The following is a 25,216-nucleotide window of genomic DNA, read 5'->3' as shown; positions in this document are numbered from 1 at the left end:
AAAAGAGAGATACAAGTAGAAGACAATTGTTGGATTATAATGATGTGTACTCAGGCCTTCTAAATGCATTTTCTTGGTAAAAATTTCATCATATGGCCACACCCAGCTTCAGAGGAGACAGAAATTCAGCAAGGCTGGCTAAGATGTAGAATTCTAAAGGCAGGCAGATGATTCACACTTGTAATCACAGCATTCAGAAGACTGAGGCTGGAAGATAACAAGTTCAAGGCCAACTTTGACAACAAAAACCCTATCTCAAAAAGAAAGAAAAAAAGAAAGGAAGGAAGGAAGAAAGGAAGGAAGAAGGGAAGAAAGGAGAGAGAGAGGGTGGGGGAGGGAGGAAGGGAACATTGATTTAGGGAGATATTTAGCTTCTTTGTCATGGTTTAATAGCAGTCATGTAAAAACACATTTCCTACTCTTCTGTTCTGTGAAATGGCTTCTAGATGGGCTTACTCCACAGCAGGTAAGCTGATAACCTTGCTAAATGAAAGGGTAGAAAAAGGGCTGTTGGGCAGAAGGTTGCAAATGTACATGCTAACACAGGTGTGTATTTCCACTTGTGTCTGCATGAGTTTATGCAAGGGTGTGTAGGTGATCTGTAACACCTCCTCCCTCAATAAAGGAGAAAACAGCAAAGAAAGAAAGGAAGGAGGTGGTGTGGGGAGAGAAAAGGACAAGGCACTCAGAATGGAAATGGAAGAAATAATTTGATTCAAGAAGCACTATAGAAAGTGAAAAAAATCATGTAAGTCAAAATTATTCCTTAAAGATCTATTGAAATTTTGTATTAAATATAACAGACACCAGCTTCAATCTTGTCTGATTTATGCACCCCTCTAGATAGTATGTAAGTGGGGGATAGAAATGAATCTGCATTTCTCAGTAAGTCCAGCACTTCTGTTTTCCCTCTAGCATTGGAAGATACCCATATTTCTTCAGTGGAGCAGCAGATAAAACAATTGGTTTGCTTCCACTCCAACGAGAAATTCCTCACTATTTGTCAGGGTGGGGAAAGTGAAGGCTGACTCTCATGCTCACTCAGAAAGTACATTCAGTGAGTAGAAAAGGAAGTTTCCTTCCTTCCTTCCTTCCAGCTTCCTTCCAAGTTCCTTCCCTCCCACTTTCCTTCCCTTTCCCTTTCTATTTCTTTTTTTCTTTCTCTTTGTTTCTTTCTGTCTCTTTGTCCCTCCATTGTCCCTCTTCCTCTCTCTCAAACTTCGTTTTAATTCAACGATGTGACCTTACCTTTGGTATAACCAAATACAACTTTTAGTGCCTAAAGAGTCAGGAAGCTCACTGTGTCACAGAACATCTCTTGTGAGGCTAGCTAGCTCTTGCTGGTATAAAATGTTTCATTTAATAGAATGCTTTGTTTGAATTAGAGCTGAAGCTCACCAAAATCTCTTGTGAACATAGGAACTTAAATGATGGCCTAACCCACCCAGTGATTTATTTGAACATTCAAGGAACATGGTTCTGTCTACAGCGTGGTTTAGATATTTGCTAAAGAGAGAGGAGAGGGTTCTGGCACCAGTCACTGTATGTGTACTAGGTGAAAAGGTAGGAAGATTAAGAAGTAAAACATGAAGCCGGGCACGGTGGCTCACATATTTAATCCTAGCTACTCAGGAGGCTGAAATCAGAGCATCGTGGTTCAAAGCCAGTCCGGGCACCAGTTAACCACCAGAAAACTGGAAGCAGTGCCGTGGCTCAACATGGTAGAGTGGTAGCCTTGAGCTGAAGAGCTCAGGGACCATACCCAGGCCCAGAGTTCAAGCCCCATGACTGTCAAAAAAGGAAAAAATGTAAAACATGGAACTGAATAGTGTTATAGCATATCTGTTTCTGTCTCTGTCTGTCTGTCTCAATGTCTCACATATACCCATACACACAGCTGGTTGGAGCATAAAGAAATATGTCAATGGGGGAGTGGAAGGGGAAGGAGGGAGAGAGAGGGGGAGGGATAAGTGAGCACCAAGGAATGACTAACAGAAAGCAAGGAGCTCCAGGTGGTAGCAGCAGAGGGAAAGGCCTCGAGTATCCCAGAGCTCTGGCAGTGGCTGGAGGTTAAGGCAGGCAGATGGGCTGGACCCTGGGTAAAGACTTGGAAGGTAGAAGGTTTGTGCATGATGGAAACTGCCTACACTGAGAATGCAGATATGAAAAGCAGAACAATAAGGCAAAAGGGCAGAGAGAAGTGGCTGCCATCCCAGAGCCAGTCACAAGCTCTGAGTATAAGGAGGAGCAAGGCAGAGAAGGTGCTACCTTCAATGATTAAAGTGAATTTCCTTGAAACTTTTGTGGTAGATGCTAAAGCTATGTCTTAGGATCACTTGGAGAGCTTCAAACCAACAAACCAAAGGTTCCAGTGGTTACCAGCAAGGGGGTGGAACCCAGAGATCTACCAGGCTTGCTTTCTTTCAAGACAAAATGATGAAATATGAAGAGAAAGTGGTCAAAAGCTATTCCTTTTTATTTTTTGCTTTATATATTTTTATTTAAAAAAATTTTATTGACAGGGTAATGCATAGAGGGGTTATAGTTACAATTGTCAGGTAGTAGGTGCATTACTTCTCACACATTGATACCCCTTCTCATGTTTTTGTCCCCACTTCCTTCCCTCCACCCCCTCCCAGTCATCTTGTCCCCCCTCCCCTTTCCTATTTCAAATAAACAAACGTATATATAATATACCAGGTAACAAAGTCAGATACAGTAATGATATGATATAAAAGATGTTCCTTTTCTAGGAGCATATGTCTCCATAGCTGCCTCTTCCAGCCCCAGTCTCAGTCTCATTCTTTAGCACCTGTCATGGCGCTGCCCTCTCCTGTCACCAATGGACAGCAGTACAGTGGGATAGTGATGTGTCCTAGTTCTGCAATACTCAGAGACTGGGCCACTGCTGACCTGGTTTGCTTTTCTATTGTAAAATTTGCCTCCCACGGAATTTCTACATATTATTCATGTTTTGGAGCATGTCCTCATGTATGTGTGGAGGGGACATCCCTGAGATTTTGTGCCCTAGGCTGTAATCTTCAAATCTCAGCCACCTGAGTAGCTAGGATTACAGGCCTGAGCCACCAGTGCCTTGTGTTTTATGTGTTGTTTTGTACTAGCACTGGGGCTTGACCTCTGGGCCTCATGTTCTCCCTTAGTTTTTTGCTCTAGGCTGGTGGCACTTTCTCATGGGCATGCTTTTCCTTTCAGCCTTTTGCTGGTTAATTAGAGAAAAGAGTCTCTGATCTGTCTGCTAGGGCTTGATTTGAACTGGGATCCTCAGATCTCAGACTCCTCAGTAGCTCTAATTACAATTACAATTAGAATTACATTAGTACTTTGCTTTGGCCTTTGGAATCAAAGTAAGGCTTCTTCCTGGCTGAATGGTTGCCTTTGAGGTATCTGTAGATATGCAGCCATCATAGTTTCTCTTCTGATTAAAATGTTCATACCTTGTTTCTTCAACCACTCCTTATAGGATGCTATTTCGGTCTCCAGTATGTTGTCCTCTGGACATATGCCGTTATAGAGGCAGAACATGGTGGGCTAGTTGTCTTCCTCTTTGGGACACTGCATGTGCAAAGCTTGCAAGATTTTGTGCTTCCTCTTCTGGCTGTTGCGCCATTCCCTAGATTTGTCTCAGCCCATAACTAACTCAAATTCTTGCTTTGCTGGGAAGCCTGCTGTCTTCTTTAACAGCAGAGGTTTGATATGGTTAGTGTTCTCAAAGAACCATGTGGTGAAAGTTTGGACCCCAGGGTTGTAGGAGCGTGCCTTTGGTGTTCAGGAGGTGGGGCCGATAGACAGGTCTTAGGTTTGGAGACATGCTCCAGAAAGGACTTATGGGACCCCAGTCTCTTGGTCTTGGTCAGTATCCTTGTACAAATTATAAGTGGTTGTGCCAGCACATAATTTTGTCACAGTGTGCCACTCTCACAAGAGTCTCCAAACCACAGGACCTCCAATCCTGGACTAAATCTCCAGGACCATGAGATAAATTAAACTTTTCCTCTTAATATATTCATTGATTCCACTCCCTTCCCCCAGGAAAATATGAGGATTGAACCCCAAATCTGCAGTCAAGCATTCTACCACTTGGGCACTTTAACATTCGAGCCCTCATAGCCTCTAGCTCCCCCTCCCTGCCTCCATTTTTGGAGATAGGGTTTCCCTAACTTTGCCCAAGCTGGCTTCATACTCACAGTCCTCCTGTCTCTACCTCCCAGATAGCTGGGGTTACAGTTTTTCACTATCACATTCAGCCTTGACTATAAGACTTGATATAATTCTCTAATACTTTTATATAACATGAGTTGGCTCATTTCTGTAGCTGTCATCCATTCATAGAATCTGGATTCTGTCACTGAGTGGCTGTCCATATAATCTAATTTTGGATTGTACACAATTTTATAAGTAGGCCTGATAAGCTTTTATCTACGAAGTTGAATAGAATGTTGAGCAGGTCAAAGCTTAGGACAAAGCTTTTAAATATCCCTTTGAGTTTTTCCCTTAGTTTTTCATCTAATTACGTAGTTTTGAAGTAAATAAGTGCTATCAGGCCAATAACATATGCCAACCACTGCCTGCTGGTTAGCCACTTCCATTTGTTCCCAAATAGTGTTTCTTTAGTGTTAAGGTTTGAGTCTGAAATGCCCTTCAAAGGCTGATTGGCTGCCAGCTGGTTGCTTTAGGGAAGTATCAAACCTGTGTCTCAGGATGTCAGGCGCACATCACTTGGTCAGCCATTGAGTAAGAGATGGAGTCTTAAAAACTTTTCTTTAATATTTCTATTGTAATTAATAGAAGGGTTACATTATATTGGCTAGAGAGAAGGAACATTACTTAACAATCATTGCTACCCCTTTTCATGTTTTTGTCCCCATTTCCCTCCCCCACTCCCTCCCCTCATCTTCTTTTCTACTCTTCCCTATCCTATTCAAATAAACAAATAAACATTATATAATATATCAGATAACAGGGCAAGATGCTGTAACAAAATGAGATAACCAAGGGACAACAAAACAGATGAGATAGCCTTGAACAAAGATCCCCTGATTCTGTCTCCCGTAGGATCACAGACCTGAGCCAACACGCTCAGCTCTTGTGCCAGTTTCTTAGTGAAGCAAGTAGTAACCACTTCCCCAAATTGTACACCATGTTGTATAGAATGGAGAGGGGACCTCTGTGGCTTACTGAATATTCTAACATACAGTGAGAGTTAGAAGTTGAAATAGAAGCAATGCTCATGATGGGGTTGAGATGTATGGCTTGAAGCCTGGGGCATCTCAGTAACACAGTAGATGGATAGCAGTGGCTGAGACTTGATTTCAGACTCTCTCATTCCCATCGCTACAGTGGAGGAGGGTGATAGGAGTCAATGGGATCTAGCAAAGATAAAGACATGGAAGATGAGTGGGACAAAACTGATGAATATTGTTTGTCAGGTTGCTGGCACACTAACATTGGAAGAGATTATTTGAAACCCATCCTTGGTTAATCAGCCCGCTGATCATCATGGTCTTCATCATCATGGCCTTTGTCTTCACGGTCATCACCTCTACCATCATCTGATTCATCCATAACATTCCCCGTCTCCCCCACCATCACCATCATCCTCCGCCACACGTCATCACGTCACACAATTCTCAGACTCTTTATAAATGTCAGGCATTGCTCACAGTACTTATTTAATCCATTTTATAGTCCTGTAAAAAAGGACAATATCATGAATCTCTTCTTAAAAATAAGGAAGGGGGCGAATATAATGTAACGCTTCTATTAATTACAATAAAAAAAATAAGGAAGGGGGCAGAGAGCATAGCCTAGTGGAAGAGTGCTTGCCTAGCATGCATGAAGACCCAGGTTTGATTTTTCCATACCACATACACAGAAAAAAGCCAGAAGTGATGCTGTGACTCAAGTGGTAGAGTGCTAGCTTTGAGAAAGCCCAAGGACAGGGTCCAGGCCCTGAGTTCAAGCCCCAGGGCTGGCAAAAATTAATATAAAATAAAAAAGAAGGAAAAAAAGTTAAATAACTTGCCAGGGGTCATGGAATTAGTTAGTAGGTGGCTAGTTCTGAGATTCAAATCCTAAATCTTTGCTCCTATTTCTCCTCATGTGCTCACAAGGATAGCTCCTAATAGCCTTTCTGTTTTCTTTTTTTTCTCTCTTTTTACACCCTCTGTAAGCATTTTCCTTGGTTTCTTTTCCCCCTCTGTTAATGGCCTCTCTTGGGAGGTACTTGGGAGGAGTCATTGGAAAGAAAATTCTATTATTTATTGCCAGTTAGTCATTGGTTGTACCTAGGACTCAAAATATGCTGTATATTTATACCTTTCAGGAGAATGTCATATACAGAAGTTCCCTGGAGATTAGTCTCCTGTCTTCCTCTAGATGCATGGTAACATTATTGCCAGTGATAATTACACCTAGTTCAGCCCACAGTACCTTAATCTTTTGTATTATCTTTAGTAAGGTACAGGGCAACCTGAGATTTCTAGATCCTACAAGAATGAAGGCCCCTGGGAAGTCAAGCTTATCAGTAGCCCTTTAAGTACACCGTGTAATGTTTAAGAAGATGGACATTTGTCATTCAGAACAATATTCAATAATATTCTTATCAAAACACAAGTTATATACAGAAATACTCCCAAATCAGCACTTTAGTGAATTATCATATGTTTAATAAAGCCACGTAGTCAGTATTAAGAAACAGTAGAGACAGGCACTAGTGGCTCATGTTTATAATCCTGGCTGCTCTGGAGACTGAGATCCAAGGATCACAGTTGGAAATGAGCCTGGACAGAAAAGGCTGAGAGACTCAATGTCCAGTTAGCCAATAAAATGCTTTATGGGAGATGGCTCAAGTGATAGAGCTATAAGTGTAGAAGCTGAACAAGCATGTGACATCCTTGAGTTTCAGTCTTGGTGGCAGCACGTTGAAATGGACCAGACCAGCTCTTCGGCAGCATTCCCTGTGCCTCTTTTCCCATTCATTGACCTACAAAACTACAGATTACTTACTTCTGTTGGTGTAAATGTAACCACATTAGTTGTATTTTGTGGCTTGTGTTTTTTCACTCAGGATTGTCTGTGAGATTTATCCATGTTGTGTGCAGCAGTATTCTGTTTGTTGCCATTATTCTGTTCTAAGAATATGCCACAATTTATAGATCTGTTCTATGGCTGAGGAATACGTGAATGCTTCCATAGTTGGGTGCTCTTTCAAATGCTGTCACCAGGAACATTCTTAGAGATAGCTTTTGGTGCATGTGTGCATGCAGTAGTATTGGTAGATTATAGAGTTTAGGTATTCTCAGCTCCAACAAATGGTGCCAAAGAGTATCCCAGCAAAACTGCCCATTTTCACTTTCAAGAACTGTGTGAAAGCTTCAGTTAACATCACGTGACACTGTTAATTCTTTTAAATGAAGTCAATCTGGCAGATAGGCAGTCATTTTTATTATGGATTTAATTAGTACTTCCCTGCTGACTAATGAAGTTCAAAGCTTTTCAGATATGTTCTGGCCATGTAGGCAATCACCTCTATGAAATATTAGTTTATATGTTTTGCCTATTTTTCCTATTGCATTGTTTGTATTTTACTGATTGGTAAGTGTTCTTTATGTTTTTTGTTGTTGTTAAAAGTGAATTGCTAAACAATTCTATAATAATGGTGGTATCACAGTCTCAGATAAGCTTTACTACAGAGCTATAAGAACAACTTGGTGTTGACACAAAAATAGACCTGAAGATCAATGGAACAGATTAGAAGACCCAGAAATAAAACCATAAACTTAGTTATCTGATATTTGATAAGGGAGCCAAAGATATATACAGTGGAAAAGAAGACAGCTTCTTCAATAATTGATGTTGGGAAAACTGGATATCCATATGCAGAAAAGTAAAAGTGGATCTCTGTCACCATGCACAAATACCAAGTCAAAGTGGATCAAAAGCCTAAATGTCAGACTTGAAACTTTGAAATTACTGCAAGAGGGAATAAGAGAAACACTCGCACTTATTGTCACAGGCAGAAACTTTTTGAAGAGACTAATCAGCTAAAGTGGATAGGAAAGATACTGGGCAAATGAGGTTATATCAGACTAAAAAGTTTCTGCACAACAAAGGACATAGTTTCTGAACTAGAAAGACAGTCAACAGACTAGGAGAGGATCTTTACCAGAATTAGGCAAAGGTCTAATATCCAAAATACACAAGAAGCCCAAGAAACTAACCCCTCCCAAAGTTAACAAACCAATTACTAAATGGGAAAAGGAGCTAAGGAGAGAATTCTCAGAAGAGGTAAGAATAGCAAAGAAATACATCAAGAAATTCTCATCATCCTCAGCTATAAAGGAAATACAAATCAAAATAACTCAGATTGCATTTCACCCCAGTTAGATTGACCAACATTGTTAATTCCAACAACAACAAATGTTAGGGGGGAGGTGAGGATAAAGGAATCCTATTACACTGTTGGTGGGAATGTAAACTAGTGCAACTACTCTGGACAGCAATTTGGAGGTTTCTCAAGAAAAACCCCCAAAACCCTTAATATTCCTTGCAACCTAATCATACTACTACTTGGCATCCACCCAGAACACCACAGGCCAGGATACCATAAAGACACTTGCACAGACATGTTCATTGCTGTACTATTCACCATTGGCAAGTTGTGGAAACAGGCCAGATGTCCTACATACATATGTATATATACACGTGTGTGTGTGTGTGTGTGTGTGTGTATGTGTATGAGTGGATCAAAAATGTGTTACCTATACACAATGGAATTTTACACAGCCATTAGAAATAATAATATTATGTCATATGTAGGGAAATGGATGGGACCTAGAACAAATCGTGTTAAGTGAGGTAAGCCAGGGTCTGAGAGAAAAACAGCACATGTTGTATCTCTTATGTGGAAGCTGGATCTAAACTATACTGGGACATAACTTATACAGGATAGGTCTTAGGCATTCACACATACAGGGAGAGACGGAAGAAGGATGCTCTTAGAAGAGGAACAGAAAGCCACAATACCTATGTGTATCTGATTATTGAAATGAACTCCAGGAATTGGAAACAAGGGTTTGTTTCTTTTTTAAAATTTTTGCTGTTATTGTTTTCTTTTTTGTCTTGTTTATTCCCTTATATGTCTTTGAGAGTATAAGGGGAGACACAGAAATGGAGGGACAAAGGGTGAACAAATGCAGCAGTGGTACTCACTGGATAGTATGTTGAAAATTAGCTACACAACTTGTAGGTGGGGTATGGGAGGCAAACAGTGGAAGAGAGTGAGGGAAGAGTAGATATTGTCCAAAAGAAATGTAGTCTTTACCTGACTTAATGTAATTGTAACCTCTGTATGTCACCTTTATAATAACAATTTATTTTTAATTAAAAAAAGAAAGCCAATTGATTATAGTTGTATTTTCTTCATGCTTTTTTTCTCTTCATGTTGTCTTTTGATAAAAGTTTGCTGTTATTTCATTTGTATACCCTGTATTTTATGGACAGAGTTTTTTTTTTTACAACCTAGATTTTAAAATTCTACTTTAAGACCATTCACATTTTAACTTATGCTATCTCCTAGAAACTTTACTGTTTTACTTTCACATTTGGCTCCACAGTGGAGGTGGAATTTATTTTGAATATGATGTGAGGTATGTAGCTACCCAGCTATTCTTAATAGAAAATATAATTTTCTTCAGTTCTCTGTACTACATCCTTCATTATATGAAAGTTTCCACAGATGGAAACTTTCCTATATTCACTGCCCATCTTTTTCCCTTGTTGTAGTCCACTGGCTTAAGTTCTGTAACAGCAGCATAAGGCTTGATAGTTGATCATTTAAGTCCTCCAGTTTTTACTTCTCTCTCATGATTGTCTTGTACATCCATAGTCTTGGCCTTTTGCATTTCCATATAAATGTTAGGGTCACTTTTCAATATCATAAAAATGCTAGGAGTTTTATTTAGCTATCTACATTAATTTGTGGAGAATTGACTTTTTCTTTTTCAGTCCTGGGGCTGGACCACTTGACCCACAGCACCACTTCTGGCTTTCGCCCCCCCACCCCATGTATGTGCTACCAAGAATTGAACCCAGGTCTTGCATGCTAGGCAAACACTCTATCTCTAGGCCCCAGAATTGACATTTTTAAGAATACTGATTCTATCAGACAATGAACATTCTTCTGTAAGCTTAATGGCGCATCAGCTCTGTGCTAGTCACTATCCTAAGCGGTTGGCCTCGTCCTTGAAGGACTTAAAAATGCATAAACAAATACAGCTAACAAGACATAGTGTACCACAGTAATCTCATCACTGATAATATTTATGAAGTATCTAGTTTGATGCCAAGGTATGATTTCAAGGACTTTGCATTTTAATTCATTTATATTTCATGCTAATATTTTAAGGTTAAAGTACTAATTATGTAGGCTTTTATGTAAAACCATAGCTATTATATTTTTCAACTTTATAATGGATATGATTTCTGGGAGCTTTCACAAATATGGAAAGTAGCTTTCAATTTCTCTTTACACTTTGAAGGATTTTTATAGATTCATTAGAACCACTTGATTTAATTATTTCAAGTTACCAGTAAAGAGGGAAAATTTAATTATTTCTCAAAAATAATTAACACTGAGTTACAAGTCTTGATTATTTCCATTTCCATTTTTACAAAATCCTTTCTGTTTTGTTTCATTGCATTCCTAGGGATTAAACTCAAGTCCTTACCGATGTGCTTTACCTCTAAAGTACACAACTGAGACCCATCAATATAGTTGATATTAAAAAAATTTTTTTTTGCCAGTTCTGGGCCTTGAACTCAGAGCCTGAACACTGCCCTTGGGCTTGCTCAAGGCTAGAGCTCTACCACTTGAGCCACAGCACCACTTCTGGCTTTTTTTATGTATGTAGTACTGAGGAATCGAACCTGGGTCTTCATGCTTGGTAGGCAAGCGTTCTACCATTAGGCCAAACTCCCAGCCCCCAATATAGTTTTAAAACATAGCAAAAACATTCTTTTTGCATTCAGGTAGCATCTAAGACTCAAAGTGTCATAACAGGTTTTCCTCAGGTCACTTGCAAACTAGATGAGATGACAATCTCTAGAATTCCAGAAATGCCATGTAAACATGACCATTTTATTGTACAATCAAGTTCAATGCCTTCAACTATGAGGCTAGAGACCAGGGTTCTAGTTGCTGTCTTGCATAGTGTGACTTATATAAGTTTGTCAGCTTGTAGACCTCAGAAACCTCATGGAAAAGCAAAAGCTTGAACCAGGTCATCTTCAGTATGCTTCCCAGCTATGATGCTGTAATGCCAGGCAATCAGAGCAGCAAGTTGCCAGCTGTCTGGAGATAGAGCCTATATTCAATATATAATCCTTTTATTTATCTATCTATTTTTACTTATTTGACTCTTAGGTAGATTTCTGTTTTCTCATAAGCCCATGGGCATTTAAATACATGTTCCTACTTAACAGTCTCTATATTTGGCAATAGAAAATTTCCGAAAGGGTGTACTTTTTCTTTCCATTTCTCGTCTTGTTGAGAAGGCCCTTGAGCTAGATTTTATTTTCTATTTTGTTTCAGCTTCTTTTCTTAATTTCTCCAAGGTTGGAGAATTGGTAAGAGGTCAAAAATCTTCACTAACTTTTCAGAACATTTGCCACCTAAGTGACAGTGACTTTGCTGTCTCGAGTTCTGAGGATCTGGAAAGATAAAAGCACTATAGCTCAGGGTCACCTGAGCTCCACACTGGAGCCACATTTAGGGCTTCAGGTATCAAATCTATTACATGTTTTGTTTAGAGTCAGTTGACATGAATAGTGATATGGCACCATTAGAGTCAGCCACCAGATGGTGGGGTAAAGTTTGGAAGAACTGGCCTTGTTTCCCAGTACGTTTTCTTAAGCATGTCAGCTCCACATTGGAACCAGAGCCTGTCCTGAGCTGTCTTGGTCGTGAGCCAACTTACAGCATCCCTACCTGGCAAGACCAGTAGGTATTTTAAATCTTAAGAGGATTCAAAAGAGTTCGAGACCTCAGTTTTTGTGGAGGTCACATAAAATTTAAGTGATTTCTGAAGAAGTCTTCAGTGGGATCATGTGTAGTCTCAGAGGTATGGGGTGAGTCTGAGGCCATTCCTGTCTGTGGAATGTTGTCTTCGAAAGGCAATGGCAGCATCAGGGATTACTGGTGTGACTCTGGCTGGGTTCCCCAGAAGAAATCTCTGTTCATTTTCTAGGGTTGCCGGGCAGATTACCACCAGCCAGTGGCTTAGAACAGCAGAAATTTATTCTCTCATAGATATGGAGAGTAGAAATCAGAAGTCAAGATGTTTGCATAGTTGCTCCTTCTTGTGGCTCTGGGAAGAGTGCTCCCAACTACCAGCAATCCTGGGACCTGGCATCAACAGCCTACTTCTGCAATCATATAGCATTCTTCCCTTTGTGTCTCCAACACCCACCCTAACCCAGTATGCCCTTTTTAAAAAATGAATCCCCCCCTGGGAACATGATAATACCAAATGATGTCATAGTCCCAGGTGCTAGAGGTTATGATTTCAACATAGCTTTATGGAGGACACAAGTTATTTTTTGTACTAGTACTGGGGCTTGAACTTGGAGTCTGGGTACTTTTCCTGAACTCTTGCTCAAGGCTAGCACTCTAGCAACTTGAGCCACTGCTCCACTTCTGGCTTTTTATGATTAATTGGATATAGGAGTTTCTCAGACTTTTCCTGTGATGGCTGGATTGGAACCATAATCTCAGATCTCAGCCTTCTGAGTAGCTAGGTGTTACAGGCGTGAGACACCAGTGTTCAGCAGGACAGGATTTAACCCACTGAACACAAAGGCTTCAATGAGGATTTGTGTCCGAGTAATTTATTAAAGCAGTGCAGGAACAAAGTCTTGATCCCAGACAAGATTCCTCAGCGGAGTTCAGTCTGAGTTTTTGTTTGTTTTTTGTTTTGTTTTGTTTTTTTGCCAGTCCTGGCTTGAACTCATGGCCCAAGCACTGTCCTTGGGCTTTCTCAAGGCTAGAGCTCTACCACTTGAGCCACAGCACCACTTCTGGCTTTCTCTATGTATGTATTAACTGAGGAATGGAACCCCGGTTTTTGTGCATGCTAGGCAAGCACTCTTAGCCCCTTCAGTCTGATTTTGTGGGACCATTTCGGAGTGTAAAGCTCCTTTAAGAGTTTTTCATACCAGAGATAAGGGAACAGGGCCTTTCATAAGAGGTAGAGTAAATTATAGAGATCTGTGAGTGGCCCTTCAGAAAAAAAGCCACAGCTTCTGGCCACTAGGGTCATTAAAATGTTTACAGGTAATTGGAAGGAAAGTGGGGGAATATCATTGTCTGCTAGGTTGTCATCTGCTCCTCTTCTTCCAAAACTATGGATGGTGGCTGTGGAAGTCTGCCACCCTCACTCTAGAGATCGTTAGACCACTTTAGACTGTATGTCAAACTCTAGCACTTTCATCTGACATTGTGCCCATTATTTTCTGTTGAGTACCACACTTATTCTTACCTTTAACTCGATATGTATACCTGGGTGATTTGTTGACCTTGGGGGTTGTCTGTTGACCTCTGTGTCTTAGTTCTTTGTAGAAACTGGAAGTCTAAATTAGATGATATTTGGGACTCCTAATCTATAAATCCACATCTGAGGTTAGTTATTTAATCCTGTTTTACATCCACTTGAAGAAACTTGAAGACTTAGCTACATGATAAGCATTACAAAGGGAATGAAAACCCAGCCTTTCCCTGCCTCCTCACAGTCCAGTAGAGAAGGCATGAGGCGCTTGAACTAGATTTCAGTGGAAGTTTTCTTGATAGATATGGGAAATATAATAGAGTCATAACATCAGTTGCTGTAACAAATGACTCCTTGCAGTGTAAATTTATATCCAGCTCATGTGAAATACAATGTAGATATTTCTAGTCAGTGGTCATTTCTTCATATGCTATTCAGGAACCCAGTTTGTGACTCCACTGAACTTTCTCTGGACCATGTGACAGGTCCAGAAAAAGTCCAGGTCCATGTGTCCAGGTGACAGGAGAGTGGGGGTAGAGGCACTTACTCTCTGTTCATGCTTCCACTGATAGAATTTGGGTACAAGGAGACCAAACTGTAAGAGGGCTGGAGAAGATGATCTAGCTGGGTTTCCACAAGAAGGAAATATATTTTGAAGAAAAACAGCAGTCGATGTCACCAAAGACACCCTCAAACCCTCTGTTTATCCACTTGGGATTACTTGAGAGGAAGCTTACCATAGCCCTGGTTGGTTCGAGAATTTTCAAGTAAGAGCACTCAGGAGTCTCGTGCAGGAGATCAAGGCCAGTCTATACTACACAGGGAGCATGGCTGAAAAAAGAAAAAAGTTTTTTCAATGCGTGAGATGAAGCATTTAGTGGGTTCTGAAATGTATGAGGAATCTGAGTGAAGAGGATGAGAGTCTTTTACTCCTCTACAGGTGAACTCTTCCCCTGTATGCTCTACACTCTACCCCTTGGCCTGTCTGCCACACATGTAGTTTGTGGATGGAGAATTCAGGTTCATCCTATTTGGCAAATGGAGTGCAGTTGATTCCTATGCTGATAAATTGCTCTCTCCCCCTCTCTCCCCCTCCCAGTGACGCTTTCCGCTGCTCCTCCTTCCTACTTCCGAGGCTTCACATTAATTGCTCTCAAGGAGAACAGAGAAGGTGACAAGGAAGAAGACCACGCGGGCACTTTCCAGGTAAGACCCCCTCCCCCCAACTCCCACTTGAGTTTTTCCTTGGGAGCCTGCTTGTGATGGTGGGAAGAAGCCATGTAGAAGGAGGATGAGTGATGAGGAGTCTGAGTAAAAGGAGGGGTACAAGCAGCTCAGGTGAATTCTCACGCAGCAACTTGACTTTTTCCAGGTGGCTTCCTCCATCCAAAACCATACTGGCGAAGCAGCAAAGGCTTCAGCCCGGCTTTGTGGGGTTGGGCCCTGGGCAGGGCTTGCTCCTCTCTAGCAGCTCTGGCTGCTCCTCTCTGCTCCCGGTGCCCTTGGCAGCAGGCGGTCTCACGTAGGGAGAGCACTCAGAACCCTGGCTGGGCCCTGCTGTTTTCCTGGCAGAGGCATTTTGTGATTGACTGGCAATTCTCAAGTGTAAAGAGAACAAGAGCTCAGGACAGCCAGACTGGAGAGAGTTCAAAGCGCAGGGAAAGGACTATTAAGGGAATGTAGAGATTGATTTATGAGGGAAGATTAAAAGAATTACACATGCTTTGCTTGGCTAAATGAACAGGGCCGAGTTTAAGAGGTGGTAATGGTCTTTGAATGTCAGTCCTCCAGAACAAGCGCCTCAAGGGGAGGCTTCGTTTGACTTTGTACAAAAGGGCACAGCAAGACGAAAGTGGGTCAGGAGAAGAAAGGGAACCTCAAAGGCCAGGGCCTGGCTGTGAGTCATATTTTACCGTGGAATATTCTTCCGAGGGGAGAGGTAGGAACACTCTCCTCTCTAGGGCGTGGAAAGTCAGAACGCATCCCTAGGACTGGGGCAATTCTAGGGGGAAGCCTGGCTAAATTTGTTGTGATCAGTTCTTGTCTCTGATTTCCATTGTGCTGGAATTCTTTTTTATCCAGCATTTACAAAATAAAACCCAAGAAGAATGCTTTCGCTCCTAACTGGCTGCCGAGAACTCTTGTTAGAGTTTGTGAGTTCCTGCCTAGAATGTGTTCCCACTAAAAGGCATCTTTTAATTCTTTGGGGCCAGGTTGTAATCACAGGTTGAATTCTTCTATTTAAAAAAGAAAACCTCCTGTTGCTTGGAATCCTAGGCTTCTAGCTATTCTAGCTTTTCATTTAGTGCTCATTGTAATGAGTTTCTGTGACGTGCAAGTAATGTGACTCAATACTAGCAATGGTCTGTGCTTGTGGAATCCTTAAGAATCATGCCAGCAGGTTTTTCTGTATCTTAGTTTTGTCTTTTCTTAGTTCAGTGACTAGACCTTGTCTCTGAGTAATCTTAGTAAATAGGAACTACTCATTTTCAGACCAGGGGTTGAATCTAGAAAGGTGCCATCATTTGTGTAAGCAGCTAATAATAGTAATGTCCAACTCTCCAAGTGTCAGACTTGAGACCCATAGGTCCCAGACACACTCCTGCCCAGGCTTTTTTACAAGTGAAGATAGTGAGGATAGTTTTATCAGTGAGCTTCCCTCTACACAGAAAGGGAAGATCTATTCATGCTCCCAGCCTAGAAGCATTTAAGTAGACTCCCTCCAGCCTTGTGTTAATATGTCTACAGGTACGTGTGATTCAGCCAAACTTTGGTAGCTGAGGAACCCAGATATCTGAGTAGCAGGAGGCATGGATATCTAAAAGAAAAAATAGGTGTGCTGTGGACAAAGTTGAACTTAATCTTCAGCAAAGCAAAATTGATCAGCTCTGATATTTATCAACACATACCCAAAAGAATTGAGAGCACAAAAATGAACATTTATGAATGATAAAAACCCAGATGAATGATTCATTATGTTTTATACATACACATATACATGTCTTACACATATGACAGAATATTCCTCATTCTGGAAAATTCTAACATACTACAACACAGATGAATCTTGAAGACATATTAAGTAAAAGAAGCCCATTACAAAGGAAAAACACTATATGATTCTATATATAAGCTTAGTCAAATTAATAAAGACAAATAACAGTTTTAGTGGTAGCCAGAGTTTGGAAGAAAGAGGAAATTTTGCTTAATAAGAGATGACCTGTTGTGATTATTGTAGCAGTGTGACTTTTTTTTTAAATCATTGGTGAGGCTTGAACTCTGGATTTGGGCAAGGTCCCTGAGCTCTTCAGCTGAATCCTATAGTGCTCTACCACTTGGGCCACAGCACCACTTCTGGCTTTTTGGTGGTTAATTGGAGATAAGAGACTTCTGTGCCCAGACTGGTTTTGAGGCTCACTAATTTTGAGGATTGTGGTTCAGAGCCAGCCTGGGCAGACAAAGCTAACGGATTGATCTCCAGCAACTGAGCAAAGAAGCTGGAGGTGGAGCTCAAGTGGTAGGGTAGTGAGAGCCTAATGCTGAGTTCCAGCCCTTCTAGGAACACACAAAAAATAATCCAGGTGGTCTGGCCCCAAGTTCCTATTTGCCACCAATGGTGTCTGGCTACCTTATGAGCTATGTGTTAAGTGAGAAGATCCACTTCAACTTTCTAGTTTAGTCATCTTTTTGTGTTAAACATTTTATCTTACTACTTTTCCTCTTTGGGCAGGACTAGGGGTTGAACTAGGAGCTTTTCACTTGCCAAGCATGCACTCTTTGGCTTGAGCCACACTTCCTCCTTATTTCCTGTGGCAACTTTGTTTTGTCATTGGAATAAACTTTACAATCTGCAAAGGGTTAAATTCACCAAAGCAAGGGTCCAAATGTAATGCCAGAGTTTTCCTTCTACTTCATTCCCTTCCCTTGCCCTACCTTGGTGCCTTCTGCACACATTACCTGGTTTTCATTGGTTCTGAGACCAGGTCAGGGTGAAGAGGTTGGAGGGAAAGTGGGGATCACAGCCCAGGCCCCCAGTTTTCCTCTCCTTCCTAAGACATATGCATTTAGGCCTGTGCTTTCTAGCTTTGGAGACATTCATTCCTTCATTTTGTAGTTTCCAGTCATGCACAGGGGACAGAGTGGCTGAGCTGGTGGTCCTGCCCTCCTGGAGCCTGCAGTGTCTCTGTCATCCCTGAAGTCAGCCTCTGCTGTGAATGGGTGGAAGCAGAAAGGCAAGCTGTCAGCTAGAACAGGAACAGACCCTCAGAATCTGCAAATGCTACTGTTTTTAAGCAGCATTGTGATCACCACACAGATATAACTCTATCCAACACCTTTGCCTCACAAAATGAGAGGTCTGAGGATTGCATACTTGTAAAACCTTACTTTTTAGTGTGTGCCTGTATTGGGGCTTGAATTTAAGGATTCATTATCACCTTTTTGTACTCAAGGCTGGCACTCAGCCACTTAAGCCATGAGGAGGGGAGAGGTGAGAAGGAGGGAGAGGGAGAGAGAATCTTTTATGTTCTTGCTAGGTGGGCTCCTGCTTAATTGAAAGTGACACATAACTCAGATTATGCTGTCTGTGTAAAAGTAAGCCAGCAATTCTCATACTCATATGACTAATAACTAAGTGCTTCCCGGGCTGTGGTGGCCCAGGGTCACTCACTCTGTGACTCAAGTACTACTCCCCAAATGCTCTCAGCATCTTTTACAAGTACCTGAATATCAGTGTCTTATCTTGCCATGGCTACACAGACTGATGGGAAGAGAGGTACATAGAGCATCGGGATTGAGCATCATAGGATTACAGCAGGCGAAGCTAATAGAACAAATCTAGTAAAATGAAAACTAGGAAGGATGGAGAAAGTTACCTCTCTTAGATGCCACATAAACAGTGCAAGAGGTTTGGATCTGAGCACACATGCAACAACAAAATTACCTTAGGAATTTCAGTTGCTTTTAAGTTCAGAATTATAGTTAACTTCTCACAGCAAATAGGACTCTCCAAAATTTAGGATTCAGAGAAGTTTCTCAGCCTTGAGAAACTTCAAGGACTATGGGCAGGTCCTGACTTCAAGCTCTAGGACAGGCAAAAAAAAAAAACCCATAGAAATTAGACTGTTTTACAAGATGCTTTATAGGATGCCTTATCTATCATGAGAGCCCCAAATACTTTAATTCTCTGTAGAGTAACATTTCTAGTAAATGAACACTGAAATATTAAGTGTGTAAAGTATATTCATTCAAGTATTTTTCCTTCAGAATAGTCATCACACTTTATAATTTTTTTAGCGGATTGCTTCAACTTCTCCTACTCTACCAAATTGTCTGTTTTGTGCACTCTTGTATTTGTAACAACTTGCACTATGTACTGTGCAATGTGTGACAAATACTTTTTGGGTCAGGTGCTGGTGACTCATGCCTATAATCCTAGCTAGATCTGAGGAACACAGTTTAAAGCCAAACCAGGTGGAAGAATTCATGAGATTAGGGCTTCAAACCTCCACAATGCCAAATACACCAAAGACTCCCGGCCAGTGTCTATTCCTTCTGGGGACACACCCATGTGTACAATGAATCCTAAGTCCATTCCTCCAGAAGGGCTTGCTCATCCACCTGGCCAGCTCCAGCAGGTGAGGGCTGAGAGGCAGGCTTCTTTAAACTTTTCTTGAGTTTGGGAAGGCTACAAAGAAAGTCAAATGAGGGACTGGAGGCATGGTGGTAGAGAGCACCTACCTTGCAAGCATGAGACCTTGATTGAGTTCAATCCCCAGTTTAAAAAAAAGTAAAATATCTTAAGTTATTACTGGATCCATGACACTAAAGACTGCTCATTGTGGTGTTGGGGGTTGTCTGGCCTCCATTACTGAGTTTCCTGAACTTCCTTCATAGAACTTCACTGAAAATGGGGTTCAAATGATACTTTGGTAAAAGCTTCTACTCCAAGGATTTTGGAAACCAGAGGAATCCATGCCTATCCAGCTCCCAGATAGCGTTTTAATGGCTCCATGTAGTAACAATCTTCTTCCTGGAAGTTCCACAAGAGGAGTTCTCTTCCTAACGGCAAACTTAGTGCTCAGTGCAGTATAACATACAGCTATAATTAGGTAGATGTTAGTCGCATCAAGTGTACTGTTGTATTAAAGCACCTTCCATGAGAAAGGCACTCTTATCCTCACTTATCCTCCAGGTCAAACTAGAGGAATTAGAAATTTGATGGAAGGCACAGAATTGGTAAATGGCAGAGCAAGAGTTCAGCCACTGAAGATCCATCTTATGTGTTTTTTCTTCCGTATCTCACAGTTCTGGAGGGCAGATGAGTGGGAGAGAAAGACAGAACTCTATCTCCTGGCCTCCTAAGTCCTTTCTGTGTTTTGTTCCAAGGAGCACACCAGTTTTTATTATCACTTCATAGTCCACGCATGGCCATTCTACGGGTCTTAGCCATTCAGATGTCAGCCTCTTTATTTTTGACATCTGTATCTTCCTTTTATCCCACTTTTATCCCCTGCCCTGTTTCTGAGCTATCAAACATGGTATCTCCGTTTCTCTTAGTTCTTCACACATACTATTGGCCTAAGTGCCAAATCTCTACTTTCTTACAAGATTGCAAAAAAGCAGAGAGCTGGTGTGGCCATCTCTGAATTCCCAGGCCTCATTAAGCTGGCGTACTAGCCAGCTGATAAATGTTTTCCAAGTTGATGGATGATTACCCAGGGCCGCTGGAATTTCTCACCCTACCCGCTGCCTTGCTGGTCACATACTTTCCTGCATGGGAACTAGCATTGTTGCATAACTACTTTCTAAGGGTCTGATAGTCATTTTCAGACTCATGATAAAATTATTCAGTAGTAATATGCATCTTTTACTGCCATAAAAAGAATTTATATGTCCATTAAATAATGAGGGTTGTTTTCCAGTATTGAGGATTGAACTTGAGGCTTTGACGTGTCAGAGATCTACCACTTGTCCTAGTTCCTTTGTGTTGGTTTTTGAGGTGCAGTCCCATGCTAACATTGCCTTGAACCCCAATTCTTCAAATTCATCTCTTGAGTAATTGGGATTATAAGCAAGAGCCACCGTGCCTGGTTTCTCTATTAGTAGGGGGTTTTTATTTGCTTATTTCTCTTTCTTCCCCTCCTCCTCTCTCCCCTCCTCCTCTCTCCCCTCCTCCTCTCTCCCCTCCTCCTCTCTCCCCTCCTCCTCTCTCCCCTCCTCTTTCCCCTCTTCCTCTCCTCTCTTCTTCCTCCTCCCCTCTTCCTCTCCTCCCCTCTTTCTCCTCCCCTCTTTCTCCTCCCCTCTTTCTCCTCCCCTCTTTCTCTTCTCCTCTGTGTTGCCCTCTGTGTTGCCCTCTGTATTGCCCTCTCTCTTTGCCTCTCTCTTTGCCTCTCTCTTTGCCTCTCTCTTTGCCTCTCTCTTTGCCTCTCTCTTTGCCTCTCTCTTTGCCTCTCTCTTTCCCTCTCTCTTTCCCTCTCTCTTTCCCTCTCTCTTTCCCTCTCTCTTTCCCTCTCTCTTTCCCTCTCTCTTTCCCTCTCTCTTTCCCTCTCTCTTCTTTCTTCTCTCTCTTCCTCTCTTCCTCTTCCTTTCTTCCCCTCCCCTCCCTCCCCTCTCTCCCTTCCCTCTCTTTCCTTTCTCCTCCCTCTCCCCTCTCCCCCTCCCCCCCTCTTCCCCAACCCCAGCTCAATACCAATAAGTTGCACCAAAGCTGTCACTCAGTACTAGAGTGCTTGCCTAGTATACATGACCCCCCCCCAGCACCGTAACAAAACAAACGAACATTTAGACATTTTAACAGAAGAGCCATGTACCTCCATTTCAGAAATACTTGATGGCATAGGTCCTAATTCTGGTTTTGCAAACATTTAAAGTTACCATGCTTGTATTTTTTAGAGTTCAATGTGTGAATGGATCATTGCTTACTAAAACAGTGATGTATTATAGGATTTTTTGGTTATTTTTTAAAAGTATTACAAAGGTAGTACACAGCAGGGTTACAGTTTTATAAGTCAGATAATGTGTACATTTCTTTTTGGAAGTGTCAGCCCTTCTCTTACCATCTCTCAGTTTTCCCCTCCTGTCCACCCGTAAGTTGTATAGTTTATTTTCAGCATAGTGTCTAATGAGTGCCACCTAGGTAATTTTTAATATAATTTAGCAAGGTACTTTTTTCTTTCTCTTTCTCCCTTTCTTCTCCCCTTCTCCCTTTCTCTTTCTTTTCTCTTTCTCTCTTCTTTCCTTTCTTCCTTCCTTTCTTCCTTCCTTCCTTCCTTCCTTCCTTCCTTCCTTCCTTCTTTCTTTCTTTATTTGGCTAGAACTTAGGCCTGGGCGCTGTCCCAGAGCTTTTTTACTCAGTTTTTTGGTCATTAATTGGAGATGAGTTTTATGGCCTTTCCTGCCTAGGCTGGCTTTGAGCCATGGTCCTCACATCTCAACCTTCTGAGTATCTAGGTTTACAGGCGTGAGCCACTAGTGCCTGGCAGAGTACATTCAAGACATGTGAAAGGGTATCAATGTATGGGAATTAATGCACCATCTATCTGGCAAATATCATGTAACCCTTCTATTAATTACAATAAAAATATATGAAAAAAAGAAAACTTTGGAAAAATTTGTCATTTATTGATTGCTCACAAAAATGTGAGTCTACCATATACAAGGTATATTCTGTTTTCTAAGGACATGGCTATCCTGTTATGGCTGTCCCTACAAACCTGGGATGTCAGTAGCTCAGATCATTTCCATCTGGTAGAGTTTCAAGTTTCTGGATCAAAAAGTCTCTAGGTCTTCTGTTGATATTATATTACTTTTGTCTTACTTGAAACAGGAGTTTGCATAGGAGCCTGACTTCAGCTACCCTTTAGAGAACCTATGGCCTTTACCAACTTCCTTTGTCTGGATTTCCCCCTCTTGAATACAAGATTGTCTCTCCAGGTAAACCTCACCTGGTACCCAAGGCCTTTTATGTTCTGGAGGCCAAGGTACTGACTGCAGGATGTTCCAATCTACTTGCCATGTGGTTACTAAACCAGTTCTGGCAAGTGCTGTCATTGCACTAATACGTCCTTAGAATAAAGTTCATGACTTTGTAGAGTTATATCTGGATGAACTCACTATTCAACATGGCTCAATATTTCAAGGTTCTTCTAGATTTGATATCTTTTATCTAACGTCCTCACTGTCTTCCCAGGCTTAGTTCATCTGTGGAGCAAATAAGCCTGTGGCCTCAGTCATTGGTAAAGGCCTGGGACACTGTTTCCTCTTCTTTGCCTGGGATGCTTTTCCAGATTTCTGCAAATCTACACCTCTCTTACTTCTGCCAGATTTCTGCTCAAAAGTCATACTCATCAGAGCCCATTTTGATCCTATTTTCTAAAATAATGCTAACATTACTCTTGATCTAATTTCTCTGACTTGATTTTTCTTCATCTGACTTAATATTTCTTGACATTTGGTACATGCTTGCTTAGCTATTTCCTCTCATAGCACTGTGAGCTCACTGGGTAAGGGTATTGCTTTGTTTAGCGTTTGGTTCAGCCCTATAACAGCCTGGCACACAGTGGGCATGTAATAAATAGCTCTCCATTTAATAGACAGGTCTCTTAAAAGTCAGCCTAAGAACTTAGGTTTTGACAATGAAGTCACTATGTCTATGGTAAAAACAAGGACGTGACTATGACTATGGTAAAAACAAGGATTCTAGTACCTACTCTCCACCTTTATGAAGTCAGTGGACATACCTCAGGAATTCTATCCATGTGTTAAGAAGGCACTTATGTCAGACTTGCTCCTGTCAGCCTGAGGCCAAAATAGCCTGCATGTGCTTATATAACTGCCTTTGCTCTAGAACTTTAGCTAAATAGAACTTTACCTAAATCTTACCCAGACTTAAATGCTTTGTTATAGCATGAAAAAAGATCCAACTGACAAACCTGAGAGTGAAGTGAGAGATGGGAAGGCATTGGCACCTAGCCAGCAGAAAAGAGAACTAGGGTACTGTTGACAGTGCCAATTAGGGGTCCAGGCTGGCATAATGCCTTGAGGGTATGCACAACAGGAAGGAAACCAGGTCATGTAATAGAATGAAATGAAGTTTTGAGAGCTCTACTCTAGCACCTGAGAAAGCTGAGTTTAAATCCTGGTTCTATAACTTGCCAGTGTGACCTCGCCCTTATTTCTTTTCTCCTGGTATAATGGGAACTGTATGAGTATTTCTGTTGGTGAATCAAGTCGGATAATTCTAGGAACCACATTTAAAGTGATATCAAACACACGAATACCTAATAGACAGTAGCAATCAGTAGAGGAGCAATGCAGAAACTCAACTTCAATTGAATCTCCAAGCTATAAGAAGCGTGGCTGGAGTAGAGAGATGATAGACAATGAATGGGCTGAGGCATGGAGGATTGTGCTGTGGACTCTGGATTGCTGAAATGGAGGTTAGGCCAGGCGGTGAAACTGAAGAAACCAGGATCTTAATACTCACTCATATCAGATAAGGACCAAGGGCTTTTTAATGCCTTTGAACAAAATTTTCTTTGTTGGTAAAGAAAGGTGAGCTGGGACCAGATGATAATTAAATTGGCTTAACGGGAAGATAACACTCAATAACCTAGAAGAGTTTAGAGAAACTAAGACCAGAAACAGGAAGGGGCATGTTCGGCTCTCTATTTTGAATAACTTGGAATTAAAAGACCAGTGAAAACCAGGTTGCCACATGTTTTGAGTTCTCATTTAAATTTTAATCTTTGTGACTTTTTGAGTATGGCCTACTGTAGGTGTTTTTCAGTTGGCAGTATAGCAAGGTGTCAGGTTATTACTCTAAGAATCTAAGGGAAGCTGGGTACACTGTTACTTTAAAGCTGCACTTACATCCTCAATTGCATTTCAGAATTTCCAACTTCTTGATGTGTATTCCTGGTTGTTTTCTTCTCTAGTTTAGGGTACCTCAGTCTCCTAAAGTAGAAATTTATCAGAAATTTAGGGCAACTGAATTGGCCGTGGGTCCTTTCATGTGACAAGAGAAAACAATCCAGGCAAGACATGAGTATTGTACAGATGATAGGAAATTTATTAGAAAAAGAAATGTCCAAGGAAAGACACCATGTGGCAAAGACATTTTATACTAAGCATGTCAGCCATCTCTGCTATCTTGTGCCAACCTCCTAGTTATGTAGGTTGGCTTGAAGTTAAATAAGGAGCATTTGGATTTTATTTTTGGCCTTGTGCTTTAATTCAAGGCCTGAGCACTGTCTTTGGCATTCTTAAGGCTCTAGTTCTACCACTTGAGCCACAGTACCACTTCCAGCTTTTTCTGTGTATGTGGTATTGAGGAATGGTACCTGGCTTTTTGTGCATGCCAGGCAAGCACTGTTAACACTAGGTCAAATTCCCATCACCATGGGCCGGGAGTTTGGCCTAGTGGTTAAAGTGCTTGTCTAGCATGCATGAAGACCCGGGTTCGATTCCTCGGTACCACATACATAGAAAAAAGCCGGAAGTGGTGCTGAGGCTCAAGTGGTAGAGCTCTGGCCTTGAGAAAGTCCAAGGAGAGTGCTCAGGCCCTGAGCTCAAGCCCAGGACTTGTAAACAAACAAAAAAAAAATTCCCAACACCAGAATTGGGACTTTTAAGGAGGGCTTCCGAATTGGCGT

General features: G+C 41.4%; 1 protein-coding gene and 1 long non-coding RNA gene across 2 annotated transcripts in view; one reads left to right on the top strand and one right to left on the bottom strand.

Annotated features, from left to right (window-relative positions):
- Spon1 (spondin 1) overlaps positions 1-25,216 on the top strand; it is a 259,657-nt gene that overhangs the window by 5,693 nt on the left and 228,748 nt on the right. The window contains exon 2 of the mRNA XM_090348107.1: positions 14,662-14,768. Coding sequence (XP_090204233.1) covers positions 14,662-14,768 — 107 coding nt within the window. The remainder of the gene's footprint in view (positions 1-14,661; positions 14,769-25,216) is intronic.
- On the bottom strand, positions 5,631-18,609 carry LOC150053152 (uncharacterized). The gene is made up of 3 exons (XR_016538075.1): positions 18,505-18,609; positions 14,300-14,393; positions 5,631-5,708 (listed from the first exon to the last, which is right to left on the bottom strand). It is a non-coding gene; the product is annotated as an uncharacterized LOC150053152 (long non-coding RNA).

Source organism: Megascapheus bottae, chromosome 16 (genome assembly GCF_031878675.1).
Source record: "Megascapheus bottae isolate mThoBot1 chromosome 16, mThoBot2.hap1, whole genome shotgun sequence".
Lineage (NCBI taxonomy): Eukaryota > Metazoa > Chordata > Mammalia > Rodentia > Geomyidae > Megascapheus > Megascapheus bottae.
Note: the sequence above shows the minus strand (reverse complement) of the source record. Positions and strands in the feature narration are given on the sequence as shown.